The following is a 13,805-nucleotide window of genomic DNA, read 5'->3' as shown; positions in this document are numbered from 1 at the left end:
TGAGCATTTGGAAAACCATGGCCTAATTAGGGAGAACCATCACAGCTTTGTGTAAGGTGAGTTGTGTCTTACTAACTTGATTGAGTTTTTTTGAGAACATGACACTGGTGATTTATGAAGGTAGAGCTCTAGATGTTGTCTACATGCATTTAAGGAAGGCATTTGACAAGGTCGATCATGGGAAGCTCATCCAGAAGATTAAGATGCTTGGGATTCAGGGCACGATGACCGTCTGGATTCAGAACTAGCTTACCTATTGAGGGTAGTGGTTGAAGGGACTTATTCTAGCTAGAATGTGCTGTCTGGTGTGGTGGGAGAGGCAGATACATTTGGAACTCTTAATTTGGATAGGCACAAGAATGTGAGGGATATGGAAGGGTTATGGACATTGTGTAGGCAGAAAGGAACAGTTTAGATGGCCACATACATCAAAGTTGCTGGTGAACGCAGCAGGCCAAGCAGCATCTATAGGAAGAGGCGCAGTCGACGTTTCAGGCCGAGACCCTTCGTCAGGACTAACTGAAGGAAGAGTGAGTAAGGGATTTGAAAGCTGGAGGGGGAGGGGGAGATGCAAAATGATAGGAGAAGACAGGAGGGGGAGCGATAGAGCCGAGAGCTGGACAGGTGATAGGCAAAAGGGGATACGAGAGGATCATGGGACAGGAGGTCCGGGAAGAAAGACAAGGGGGGGGGTGACCCAGAGGATGGGCAAGAGGTATATTCAGAGGGACAGAGGGAGAAAAAGGAGAGTGAGAGAAAGAATGTGTGCATAAAAATGAGTAACAGATGGGGTACGAGGGGGAGGTGGGGACTTAGCGGAAGTTAGAGAAGTCGATGTTCATGCCATCAGGTTGGAGGCTACCCAGACGGAATATAAGGTGTTGTTCCTCCAACCTGAGTGTGGCTTCATCTTTACAGTAGAGGAGGCCGTGGATAGACATGTCAGAATGGGAATGGGATGTGGAATTAAAATGTGTGGCCACTGGGAGATCCTGCTTTCTCTGGCGGACAGAGCGTAGATGTTCAGCAAAGCGGTCTCCCAGTCTGCGTCGGGTCTCACCAATATATAAAAGGCCACATCGGGAGCACCGGACGCAGTATATCACCCCAGTCGACTCACAGGTGAAGTGATGCCTCACCTGGAAGGACTGTTTGGGGCCCTGAATGGTGGTAAGGGAGGAAGTGCAAGGGCATGTGTAGCACTTGTTCCGCTTACATGGATAAGTGCCAGGAGGGAGATCAGTGGGGAGGGATGGGGGGGACGAATGGACAAGGGAGTTGTGTAGGGAGCGATCCCTGCGGAATGCAGAGGTGGGGGGAGGGAAAGATGTGCTTAGTGGTGGGATCCCGTTGGAGGTGGCGGAAGTTACGGAGAATAATATGTTGGACCCGGAGGCTGGTGGGGTGGTAGGTGAGGACCAGGGGAACCCTATTCCTAGTGGGGTGGTGGGAGGATGGAGTGAGAGCAGATGTACGTGAAATGGGGGAGATGCGTTTAAGAGCAGAGTTGATAGTGGAGGAAGGGAAGCCCCTTTCTTTAAAAAATGAAGACATCTCCCTCGTCCTAGAATGAAAAGCCTCATCCTGAGAGCAGATGCGGCGGAGACGGAGGAATTGCGAGAAGGGGATGGCGTTTTTGCAAGAGACAGGGTGAGAAGAGGAATAGTCCAGATAGCTGTGAGAGTCAGTAGGCTTATAGTAGACATCAGTGGATAAGCTGTCTCCAGAGACAGAGACAGAAAGATCTAGAAAGGGGAGGGAGGTGTCGGAAATGGACCAGGTAAACTTGAGGGCAGGGTGAAAGTTGGAGGCAAAGTTAATAAAGTCAACGAGTTCTGCATGCGTGCAGGAAGCAGCGCCAATGTATGTTGCTTGAATTTCCAGCATCTGCAGAATTCCTGTTGTTTGAGTTTAGATGGCCATTTGATAATTGGTTCTGCACAACATTGTGGGCTGAAGAAACTGTTCTTGTGCTATTCTGTTTTATATTCTATGAGATTGTGATTTTTATAAATAGATCCATAGTAATACTGATTCTTCAATCAATCACTAGACTGAACTCAGCTGAAATATTCTATCCAGCTCTGAGCACCATTCTATAGCATGTCAAAGGAGAGGGTGTGGAAGATCATACCAGAGGTAGGTCTTAGAGGGAATGGAAGAAAGTGTGACAGTTCTCCTTTGTAGTTAGGATCTGCACATATACAGGCTATGTACAGAGATAGAGAAGAAAGTGGAAGAGATAATTAAAAGTCTTCATGTCATTGAACTTTGATGTAACGGGCAACAAAAATCAAGAAGAAAGTACAGCACAGAAATACTATAGATCAATTAGACCTCTGTGCACGTGCTTAACTCTTTTACCTAACAAAATCGGAAAAAAAAATTGATCCCATTGAAAATATTGTGTCAGGTGAACCCATTGTTTTGTTTGTTGTTCCTTTCTACACCTTGTGGTGCATTGGGTGGCAATCTTGCCATTTCTATAGCATTTTGTCTGTTTATTACGAGGCCCAGTTGCTAGCTGAACACTCATTCCAGCACAGATGGAAAGCATATAAGCAGCTGGCCGGATTCAAACCTGGAACCACTCGCCTCGAAGTCTGGTGTGGATGCCACTACACCACTGGCTGGCTAATTGAACCCATGAAAGGGGAAAATCAGACCCATCAATCCATCCAGGTCAGCATACAAGGTGGTTAGGCTAAATGGTCTCCTGCCAATTTGTGACTGTTGTAGATTTCAGAGTTTGGAACAAGAGAGCACAGTAAAAGGAAGTGAGGAATTCACACAGTGGAACAGCATTACCTGGTGTACATATTCATCCATGGTGCGTGGCATGTCGAAGTTCACAACCAGTCTGACGTTGACAAGATCTAGCCCTCTGCCAAGAACTCCTGTGCTGACTACAACTTCATAGTCTCCTTGAAGCAGACCCTGGAAAAGATATACATCAGCAAGTCCTGGAGAAATGTTGTTGAGCAGTAACTCACCTTTGTAATCATTTAAGTGCACCCTCTCTACCCCAAATTTTTTTCCCCATGCAGGACACCATATTCACCCGCCACTGAGAATGGTAAAATTTGCTGAAGTGCCAAAAGGCACAAACAAGCCCAGAGTAAAGCAGAAAAGGAAGGAAGCAGCAAACCTGTAGCAGCTCAGCTTCTGAGCAGCAAAGAGAAAGTCTAATGAATTTAAATTTTTTCCCCTGAAGTTTTTAGTGCAATCCCCAGTCGGAGTTTATGCCGCTGGAGACAGAGTTTATGTTGCACTAAAATCCCAAAATTAAATATGATAAATGCAAGCATTAGCAAGCTAGCCTAGAAATAGCACCGATGGAAACTGTTAGCCTAGAGTGAAAACCTACCTGTTTTATTAATGATTTTCCAGGATCAAATGTAACATTATAATACAAGAATAAGGTGTTAATATTTAACCACAATAGGTGGAATCTGATAGAAAGCCTTCTGCCATGGCAAACATGTATCCCACTAATTCTTAATACCTTTAAAGCTCTACTGTTTCAGTTTATGATACATAGTGGATAATCTTCCAGTTGCAGTATAGGCTCAGATTGCCAGCTCTCCAGCTATGGCTCAGAGGATTATTCTTTCCTTTCCAAATGAGGGGTTCAAATTTCCCTTCAGAAGATTGAATATAGAAATATGGACAACCGCACTACTGCAGTGATGAGAAGCTGGCGTAGAAATAAATTTACTTTTTGTTTTTGCCCTCAGATAAAATGGGTGAACACAAAATATCCAATGCCACTATTTAAGAGAGAAGGAGAAAAAAACAAGCTTCTTGGCCAATCAACATAATTGAAACAGTGTGGGCATCTACATGTATCTAGCTTCATTTGTACTGTGCTTTTGGATGTCTTAATCTTGAGGTTAAGGATGACTTGGCTTCATTATAAAGATTGTACAATTCTGAGATGGATAATGGGGTCAATAAGGAACCACTAGTTGGGTGGGTGAAACCTGTTGGAGAAGTTGGATTGATGATTAGAGATTATACATTCCTTTCAAATCTATATCCTCTATAACATTCCTTCCTGAAGACATCTGTGAGCTCCTATCATGGGGACTCAAGATTCTTGATGCTTTCCTGGATGTTCTTTGACTAGACAGGGCCAGGGATTTCCACTGGTCAATAAGGAAGCTACATTTTCTCGGCGAGTCTTTGAGAACACTCAAACCATTTTATATCTTATGGAAATCTCTAATTATGAGGAACTCTGTATAGTGCCCTTGTTTCAGAATAAGGTGTCAGCACAGGACAACATGGCTGTCTACCAGAGTTGGTTGTGTGTGATTGGAGCCTGGAGTCAAACATGGACTTAGAGAATTCAGGAGAGACATCCAGAGGTTATGCAGATTTCCAAATCGTATAGGATAACAGGGATCATCTTGGCCTGCTGAGTTCCTCCAGCGTTTTGCGTGTGTTGCTTTGGATTTCCTGCATTGCAGATTTTCTCATGCAGGGATCAATGTTGCCTGGTAGAACACAAGATTAGTAGTGGATACAGTCTTTGTCTTTAAATGCTTTTTCTTTTTTTTTCAGCTGAACACTGAGCTGAAGCAGTAGAGGTAATGGTTAATTATGTCTTCAATGCCTGTCCTCACTGAGAAGTTGTTCCCAAGTTATGGGAAAAGATCAATTTCTCCCCATTTTTGCAATGTGAATCTTGCAGGGCTGGAAGGTAATATTATGCATTGGAAGCAGCTTGGTGTAAGAACTTTGCCTCAGTTTAAGGTCTATACTTTTTATGCTAGAGCACAGCAAAATGTTAAGAAAATTTTCCACAATCTCTCCTTGTTAAACTCTTGAGAAAGGCCAGGTACAGTAGTTGGTGCTGTTCCCTGCTGTTTTCTTCAGTTTGTTGCTCAGTGAGGGCCACATCCATTGCAGTCACTGATGGACCGAGTCTGTGCTGTGACGCTGGGATGAATTGTTTGGCCACTGGGAGGGGGAGCCTTGTGATGTCTTTCCCGCAGGGAGATGCAAGTGGAGAACAATCAAGCATCTCTTTTCTTGAAAGTCACAATGGAAGTGGCTTTGAGAACCCCTGGCAGGTCCCCCTCTTCCCTGACCAAGTCATGAATTTTTGCCAGTACTTCCCTGCTGTGCTTTAGAACTTCAGCTGGGATCTCATCTGCTTTACCGGGCTTGATAGTTCACAGTTGGTGTTCCAACTTTTTTAGATGTCTGTTAAACTGGGGCAGCACCAGACGTACTGAATAATTTTAGTAGTCTCAAAGACAGAATTGTACATCTGGAAATCTCCTCAAGTGCTCCTTTTCATATCCAGGGTCTATCCTGACAAACTCTTCTCCATTCTTCCTGACAATCTCTTCTCCATTCTTGACTCTCAGTGGAGTGGATCATTTCCCTAGATGGTCATCAGTTAGTTGCTGAATCTCCCCATGTCACTCCACTGATCATCTGGCCTTTAGCTCACATTTTTGTTGGCGATTATCAGTAAAGTCACAACATACAGGTAGATTTAATTTTCTTTCCTTTTCTTCCAATATCTCAATTGTATTGGGCAGTTTTGCTGTTACGTAGCTCTGACGGTCAGGGTTCAATCTTGATCTCTGGTGCAGTCAGCATGTAGGTTGTACGTTTGCCGAGTCTGTGCGTGTTTCTGCTGGTATCCCACATCTCACTGATGTGCTAAAAGATGAACTGTCTGATGGATACCCTTTGGTATAAGTGATTATAAAAACCCAAAGGAGAGCTAGTGGTTATTTGAATGAGATTAAGGAAAGGGAATAGCACTGATGAATTGCTCTGTTGGATGCTGACATGTATCTGAGGAGCGAAATAGTCTTCTGTGCAAGGAAGTAAGGCAGGCTGTTCAGACATTTTCCTAAATAACAAATCCTAGGTGTCTTTTAGACCTGATCAGATATTGTTTCCAAGAGGAAATGTATGTCAATAGTGATCAGGAAAGTGAACTCAGGATAAACTTCCCTTTTCCGAAAGTTCAGAGGGGCACAAATTCTCATGGGGAGAATACAAACTCTGCCCTTATCTGATCAGCTGAACTGATTCCAAGCAAAGGTGGACGCTGGGCATTGAGATTCAGTAAAACACTACACTAATCATGCACCGGATGTCAGTCTCGATTTACCTGTAGGATCTGGTTCCGATCACACTGGGCCTTGTCAGAGTGAATGGCTACTGACTTCAGGCCAGTGATGGTCTCCACGGCACTGGACAGGAGATCAGCTCCCAATTTGCAGTCCACAAATACCAGCACAGGTGGGTGAAACAGTTTGCCATCCTGTACAAGTGCAATAAACAAAAAAACTCGTTAAAATTATCTGTTAATGTTACGACAATAGGCAGATATTCATATTTCCTTACAACATAGAAGGTTGCTGTTTGATTCATCGGCCCTACGGTTGCACAGCAATCCCACCAATCCCTTTCCTTATTTATTTCCCTCTCACAGGTATCATCATTCCACCCCCCCCCCAATTCTCTCATAACCCACATCCACACCAAGGATAATTTATGGTAGTCAATTAACCTACAGAACAACTACATCGAGGAGAGGAGAAGATGGCGACGCGACGCAGTGCGCAGCGGCCACTCCGGTGATGAATATCTGTAATCTGTCAAGTAGGGTACCGTACACAATTCTGATTTGATGGAGGCAGACGTGAGAGCACGGAGGAACATCTGGTGAAACTTCTGAAATGCCTGTTTCGCTGCCGCTGTGTGATCCAAAATCTTCGCAGGGGAAGGCCCCAAGTCCTCGGCTTTGCTTGTTGCGCGGCGGCCGGGGCGGGGTGAAAGCGCTCGGCAGAGATGGTGCTTAGTGTCGGAGGGCTGGTCGTAGGCTTTAAGTTTTCGGACGGACTCAGAGTCGGCTGTGGTCGGGTGCTTCCAGGGTGCTGCATCAGCAAGTTTGCAGCGCTGGAGGCTCATGCCGGGGAGAGTTTCTCCCTTCTACTGTCTGCGTGAGATGTGGGGGCTATCTGGACTTTGAGACTTTTTTTTTACCGTGCCCATGGTCTGCTCTTTATCAAATTACGGTATTGCTTTGCACTGTTGTAACTATATGTTATAATTATGTGGCTTTTGTCAGTTTTATCTTGGTCTGTCTTGTGTTTCTGTGATATGATACTGGAGGAACGTTGTATCATTTCTTAATGCATGCATTTCTAAATGACAATAAACAAGGACTGAGTGTCCTCATAATCTAATCTAATCCAATCTTTGGCATGTGGTAGGAAACTAGACACAGGGCTGGGCTGTTGGGGAGGGAGAACCTATATAGTCACAGGATGAACATGTGAACTCCACATCACAGCTTCAGAGGGCAGAATACAACTGGCTTTGCTGGAGCTGAGGAGCTACAGCTGTCTGCTGTGCCATTGCACCCCGGATACCACATAGCGCCTGGACAAGCACTCATCCCCACTCTCCCCTTTCTTCAAAATAGGGAATCCTGCTGATGACAAAGTATAACTATAAACTGCCTCTGCTAGCTGAGACACATCAAAGTTGCTGGTGAATGCAGCAGGCCAGGTAGCATCTCTAGGAAGAGGTACAGTTGACGTTTCGGGCCGAGACCCTTGTGTTGCTTGAACTTCCAGCATCTGCAGAATTCCTCGTGTCTGCTAGCTGAGACTGGCTAATTCCTCACAAATTGAAGACCAAACTTGGCTCAGTTCCACACCCCAAATTTCTCACCAAACTTTATATGTGAATGGAACGCAGCACTTCCCCAATAGTTCCTTGCCCACATGTAGGGCTGGAATGGAGACTTCCTATTTTTAATTCACACAAAAAAATTCCAAGTCTACTTACATTCAGAATCTCAAATAGCTTTTTCTTCTTAGAAGGCTCCTCCACCCACAGGATGATCTGACGGACATTAGAACAAGGCTGGTTCATTTCTCCAACTGTAATCCTGATGGGATCCTGCAGGAAATGGCTGGCAAGCTGCTGGATGCCTGCTGGGATGGTGGCAGAGACAAGAATTGTTTGATGCTCCTCGGGCGTTTGCTCCAAGATATCCAACACCTGTTGCTGGAAACCCATCTTCAACATCGTATCCACCTCAACAAAAGATCATGCACTTATGTTTTATTTCCAGCAACTGTGCAGCATACACATTAATTGTTCTTTTCAGGACTGGCAAGACCAGTCTTCAGTTTCCCAAAAGTTACAGTGGGTTGCTTTCTATAACTACTACGATCCATCAGTGGATCCATCCTCATAGTACTACAGGAGAGGGGAAAGTTTACAAGACTTAGACCTAGTGATGATGAAAAATGACAATATATTTTCAAATTGGGGTGCATGTGACGAACAGGTGATACTCTCTTACAGTGACCACTGTTGGGGATCTAAGTGGCTAACTTACTTACTGCCCATTATGCTGTTGGCATTTAGGGCAGCAATGAAGGTCCTCTATTTCTGTCTGTCCATACCGTTGATCACAGAGAAAGATTCTTCATTGCTGTTTCCATAACAACTTTTTTCTGACCAATCAGGTTGTTAGTCCTGAGCTGAATCCCTGAACCTAGAGACCAGTGGACCACTCTTAGTCTGGCTCTACCCTTTGCCCTGTTGGCATGTGTGACTCTACCAAGAGCCAAAGCATAAAGCCCCGTCTCCAGCCAACAGCTCTCTGAATCTTTGAGGTACGTCAGCTTCCAAACCACAACAAGGTTGTGGTTCTCTTGGATGGTAAGCCACTTCAGAATCCATAAAACCAAAGTGAGAACAAATCATCCTTGATCACAAAGGACAGCCCAAGAAGAAGAAATGCATGAAATCCAACACAGAGCAGGAGCATCTTTAACAAGGGCTATGGGGTCTTTCACTGGCAGGATTAGTTAACTAGAACAATGCTATAATTAGAGACTACACTGCATGTATGGGGAGGGGTGGATAAAGGTTAGGAAAAAAGGAAGGCAAGTGTGATTAGTATTATCTCTTTGCATGGAAAATAAATCAGGTGTGCATTGGTTGTGTTGAGAAACCTGCTCTCATGTTGTTACTCCCGCACATTGTTCCCACAATGGTCTCCTATAAATCAATGCCTATCAGTGGGTAGGTATTGACTGATAGGAGACTATTAGAATACTATGTACAGTTCTGGTCACCCTGCTACAGAAAGGATGCCATTAAATTGGAAAGGGTACAAAAAATAAATGAGAATGTTACCTGGAGTGGATGGTTTGAGTAATAAAGAGAGACTAGATAGGCTAAGATTTTTCCCTGAGCATAGGTGGCAGAGGTTTGTAAAATCATGAGGGTATTAATAAGATGAATGGTCTTTTCCCCATGGTAAGGGAGTCCAAAACTAGGTATAGGTTTAAAGTGAGAGGGCAAAGATTTAAAGGGGATCTGAGGGGCAAGATTTCCCCTCACACAGAGGCTGATGGGTATATGGAACAAGTTGCCAGATGGGAGTGGTAGAGGTGGGTACAATTACAACACTTAAAAGACTTTTGGACAGGTACATAGATAGGCAAGACAGGGATATGGGCCAACACAGTCAAATAGATCCAGCACAGTTAGAAAAGTTGGTTAGTATAGATAAGGGTTATGGACAATCTGAAGAGCCTGTTTTCTGTGCTGTTCCCTAATCGCTGCTTGGGCAGGTGAGGTAGGGAGTAAAGCATCTTCAGCGCCATTTCATCAAACAATTACAGGACATATCCAGCAGAGTCAAAGTATTCCAATAACACAGTAAAACAATATGATGAGAGGTGCCAAGAAGCTGTTTAGTCTGGCTAGAGTATCTACAGCTGAAGGGGGATGTCTCGGAATAAGTGGCTTGCCAATTTGGCCTGAAACCAAGGTGAATCTCTTTACTCCAGTTTAAGGACCTTTTGCTCCAGAGGGCAGTGAATTCTCATTCACCAAGTATATTTAGATCGAAAGGTCTCAGGTCCTTTAACATCTGCCGGACGATGCTGAGGATGTTCTACGAGCCTGTGGTGGCCAGGGTTATCATGTTTGCTGTTGTGTGCTGGGGCAGCAGGCTGAGGGTAGCAGACACCAACAGAATCAACAAACTCATTCGTAAGGCCAGTGATGTTGTGGAGATGGAACTGGATTCTCTGACGGTGTTGTCTGAAGAGAAGATGCTGTCCAAGTTGCATGCCATCTTGGACAATGTCTCCCATCCACTACATAATGTACTGGGTAGGCACAGGAGTACATTCAGCCAGAGACACATTCCACCGAGATGCAACACAGAATGTCATAGGAAGTCATTCCTGCCTGTGGCCATCAAACTTTACAACTCCTCCCTTGGAGGGTCAGACACTCTGAGCCAATACGCTGGTCCTGGACTTATTTCCTGGCATAATTTACATATTGCTATTTAACTATTTATGGTTTTATTACTATTTATTATTTATGGTGCAACTGCAACGAAAACCAATTTCCCCTGGGATCAATAAAGTATGACTATGACTATGAAAGACATGTGGTGCTGAGGGGAATCAAAGATTTGTACTGGGCAAGAAAGTGATTCAGATGTCCAGTAAAATCTTAACCAACAGCAGAGGAAGACTTGATGGGCTATATTACTTCCCTCAGCATAAATTCTTAGGAAAACTATCCCAAGCCCAGAACAATAGTAGGTAGCAATTCAAGATTATCACCTTGTGGCCAATACTGCTTAGCGTGGAATGAGAGCAGTCCAACTCATTTCAGCTTGAAAGAGTTGGGTAAGAGGCAATCAGCTAAGCTGGTTTGATCCAGCCTCAAGGGTACTGAATCCCAAAATATCTCTAAAAGGAGAACACTTTTATATGGCGAGACTAGATAGGCTAGGACTTTTCCCTGAAGAGTGGTGACCTGAGAAGACTTACCTCATCAACCACCACAATCTGCAGTCCACACAGGCTGATGGCTTCCTGCTTCAGTATTTCCAGTAGTCGGCCAGGGGTGGCAATAATAACCTGCAGAACAGACCTACCAATTAAAATTTAACATCCCGCAGAGAGGGCAGTCAGAGGAGAGACACTCCTAGAATGGGTGGAGTGGATTGAGATGGACCGAATGGGCAGTCTGGAGGGGAGAAGATGGAAAAGGAGTAAACAGAGCTTGAAGGGAAGGAACCATTATGGATATCAGACCATTGGACAAAGTACACAGTGTGGATTAAGTCAGGGTGAATGAAAGGCAGGGGAGGTGGTTCAGACTGAAGTTAGCAAGATGGCCAGAAAGGGAAGGATTGATAGTCCCTCAGGGAGGGGATAGGATACGTCAAGGTGCAGAAGGCAGGCAGAGAAGCTTCCACTGGTGAGAAGAGATTGACGAACTGCCCATGGAGAACACAAAGAGGAGGCTGGTGGAAATCAGCCACAGATATCTGTTTGGAAGGGAAGTCCTGTGTTCCCCTGATTCTCCACAATAATTTTGAAATAGCAGAGAAAAATATTACACAGTATTCAGTGATGTGATGCTTACTATGTTTTAGACTGGAAAACAGCAAAGGAAATGTCCTATTTTAAACAATCTAGTGTTAGCTACTGCCTTTCTTTGTCCCACTTCCAAATGCCCTTGCAAGAGCCCACATATAGCCAGCAGGCCCAGCTCAGCATTAGAACAGACTGTTACTGAGGAAAACCTTCCCCAGCTGCTAAAATGGAGACAGCATCTGAGTAGCAGCAACACAAAGCCGGAAGACTAGGTCATGGGCAGAGCTGCACAACCTAAAAAGTGGAGAGCTAAGTGCCAGTCATGAGTGGTTGGGTGAACATTAACTCAGCTTTGTAATGGGAGGATAAAGTCTTACTCCAAAATTGGAGCACAAAACCCTGACCAATTTCTCTCAACTGCCTTCGTTGACGTGCCTAATAAAGTGGCCACTGAGTGTACATCTGCTCATATCTAATCAGCAGATCATGTGGCTGCAACTCACTGCACAAAAACATGGTCAAGAGGTTCAGCTGTTGTTCAGGCCAAACATAAGAATGGGGAAGAAATGTGACTCAAATGATTTCGGTGATTTTGACCGTGGATAACCATGTGTTACAACAGTTGTGTCCAGAAGAACATCTCTGAATGCACAACACATTGAACCTTGAAGTGGATGGGCTACAGCATCTGAAGACTACATACATTTACTGAGTGGCCACTTTATTAGGTACAGAAGGCTGTTAGCTGTAAAGGGTTTGCAATGTGTTGAGATTGTGAAGGTGCCATTTGTTATACCCAGGATCTACCACATGGAAGTGTTTTGATCAGAAAGTCTGACCACATGGCAGACACCTTAAACCATTATATTCATAAATCTTCATCTGACAGCTGAAGTGTACACAATGTATCTGCATTTAGGATGCCATTATGGTATGGTAGTCTGGTAATCAAGTTCATATTAGTATCATGATTAGGGAAACTAATCTGGAATACATTAGTGTTGTGGCTACGTTCAAGCAGAACACATTGGAGCAGAATTAGGCTATTCAGCCATCAGCCCAGCAAAGCTACTCCATTTGCTCATGGCTGATTTATTTTCCTCTCAAACCCCTTCTCCCTGTAACCTTTGATGTCTTTATTAATCAATCACCCATTAATCTCCGGTTTAAATATATACTCATTGACATGGCCTCCAGAGCAGTCTGTGGCAATGAATTTCACAGATTCACCACCCTAAAAGAACTTCCTTCTAGTATGAAGCTGTGCTCTCTGGTTTTATTCTCTTAATCTGTCCAAGACTTTCTGCAGACTCAGTGCTTCCTCTGTACTGCTTGGCCCTCCATCAATATTTCTATTGTCTACAAACTTGGCCACAAAGTCATAAGTTCTGTCATTCATATAATTAGCATACAACATGAAAAGTAGCGAACCCAACATCGACCCCTGTGGTATACTACTAGTCTCTGGCAGCCCACCAGAAAACTTCCTGGACTAATCATCTAAGTTATGTTACTGTGTTTGAATACTTTATAGAATCACAGACTATCGGAGCATAGGAGGTCATTCTGCCCAATGTACCAATGAAGGATGATGGATCTTTGAAAGAATAATCTGATTAGCCCCACTTTCTTATTACAATTTACTTTTGGAAATTACTTTTATGTACCCTTTCACTCCCCTTTTGAATGGTTCACTCCGGATATAATAACTTGCAAAGCAGAAAATATTAACATAATTCATCTGGAATTTATGATGACCCCCATCACCCAGGACATGCCCTCTTCTCATTGCTACCATCAGGGAGGAGGTACAGAAGCCTGAAGACACACACTCAATGATTCAAGAATAGCTTCTTCCCATCTGCCATCAGATTTCTGAATGGACATTCAAACCATTAACATTACCTTACTCATTCACTATAATTCAGTTTTTATTTATGTACTGCAATGTACTGCTGCCACATAACAACAAATTTCATGACATATGCTGGTGATATTAAACCCGATTCTGATCATTCTGTCACTAGAAACAGTTTCCTCCCATTTACCATTTTTGTTTCTGTTTAGTCACCTACATTAAGCCTTTCAACCTTCACCAATTCTTTCATAGAACGTCATTCATTCCATTATCATTCTAGAAAATTTCTTCTGCACCCTCCTCTAGATTGCCAGCCCGCTGAAAGTGCTGTGGCAGAATACTCCACCCGTGGTCATATTAGTAACTTATAAAGGTTTAGCTTAATTTCCTTCGGGGCAGTACGGTAGTGTAGCGATTAGTACAACATTTTACAGTACACCAATTGTAAGCTTGGGGTTCAATTTCCACCACTGTACTGTCTGTAAGGAAGTTGTACATTCTCCCCATGACCTCCTGGGTTTCCTCCAGATGCTCCAGTTTCT

The 13,805-nt window shown here is 43.9% G+C and overlaps 1 protein-coding gene across 1 annotated transcript in view; it reads right to left on the bottom strand.

Annotated features, from left to right (window-relative positions):
• ddx59 (DEAD (Asp-Glu-Ala-Asp) box polypeptide 59) overlaps positions 1 to 13,805 on the bottom strand; it is a 29,800-nt gene that overhangs the window by 2,995 nt on the left and 13,000 nt on the right. Inside the window, exons 4-7 of the mRNA XM_063062632.1 lie at positions 10,854 to 10,943; positions 7,828 to 8,079; positions 6,140 to 6,292; positions 2,809 to 2,937 (exon numbers count right to left, since the gene is read on the bottom strand). Of these exons, the coding sequence (XP_062918702.1) occupies positions 2,809 to 2,937; positions 6,140 to 6,292; positions 7,828 to 8,079; positions 10,854 to 10,943 (624 nt within the window). The remainder of the gene's footprint in view (positions 1 to 2,808; positions 2,938 to 6,139; positions 6,293 to 7,827; positions 8,080 to 10,853; positions 10,944 to 13,805) is intronic.

The sequence above is a fragment of the Mobula hypostoma genome, chromosome 11 (assembly GCF_963921235.1).
Source record: "Mobula hypostoma chromosome 11, sMobHyp1.1, whole genome shotgun sequence".
NCBI lineage: Eukaryota > Metazoa > Chordata > Chondrichthyes > Myliobatiformes > Myliobatidae > Mobula > Mobula hypostoma.
Note: the sequence above shows the minus strand (reverse complement) of the source record. Positions and strands in the feature narration are given on the sequence as shown.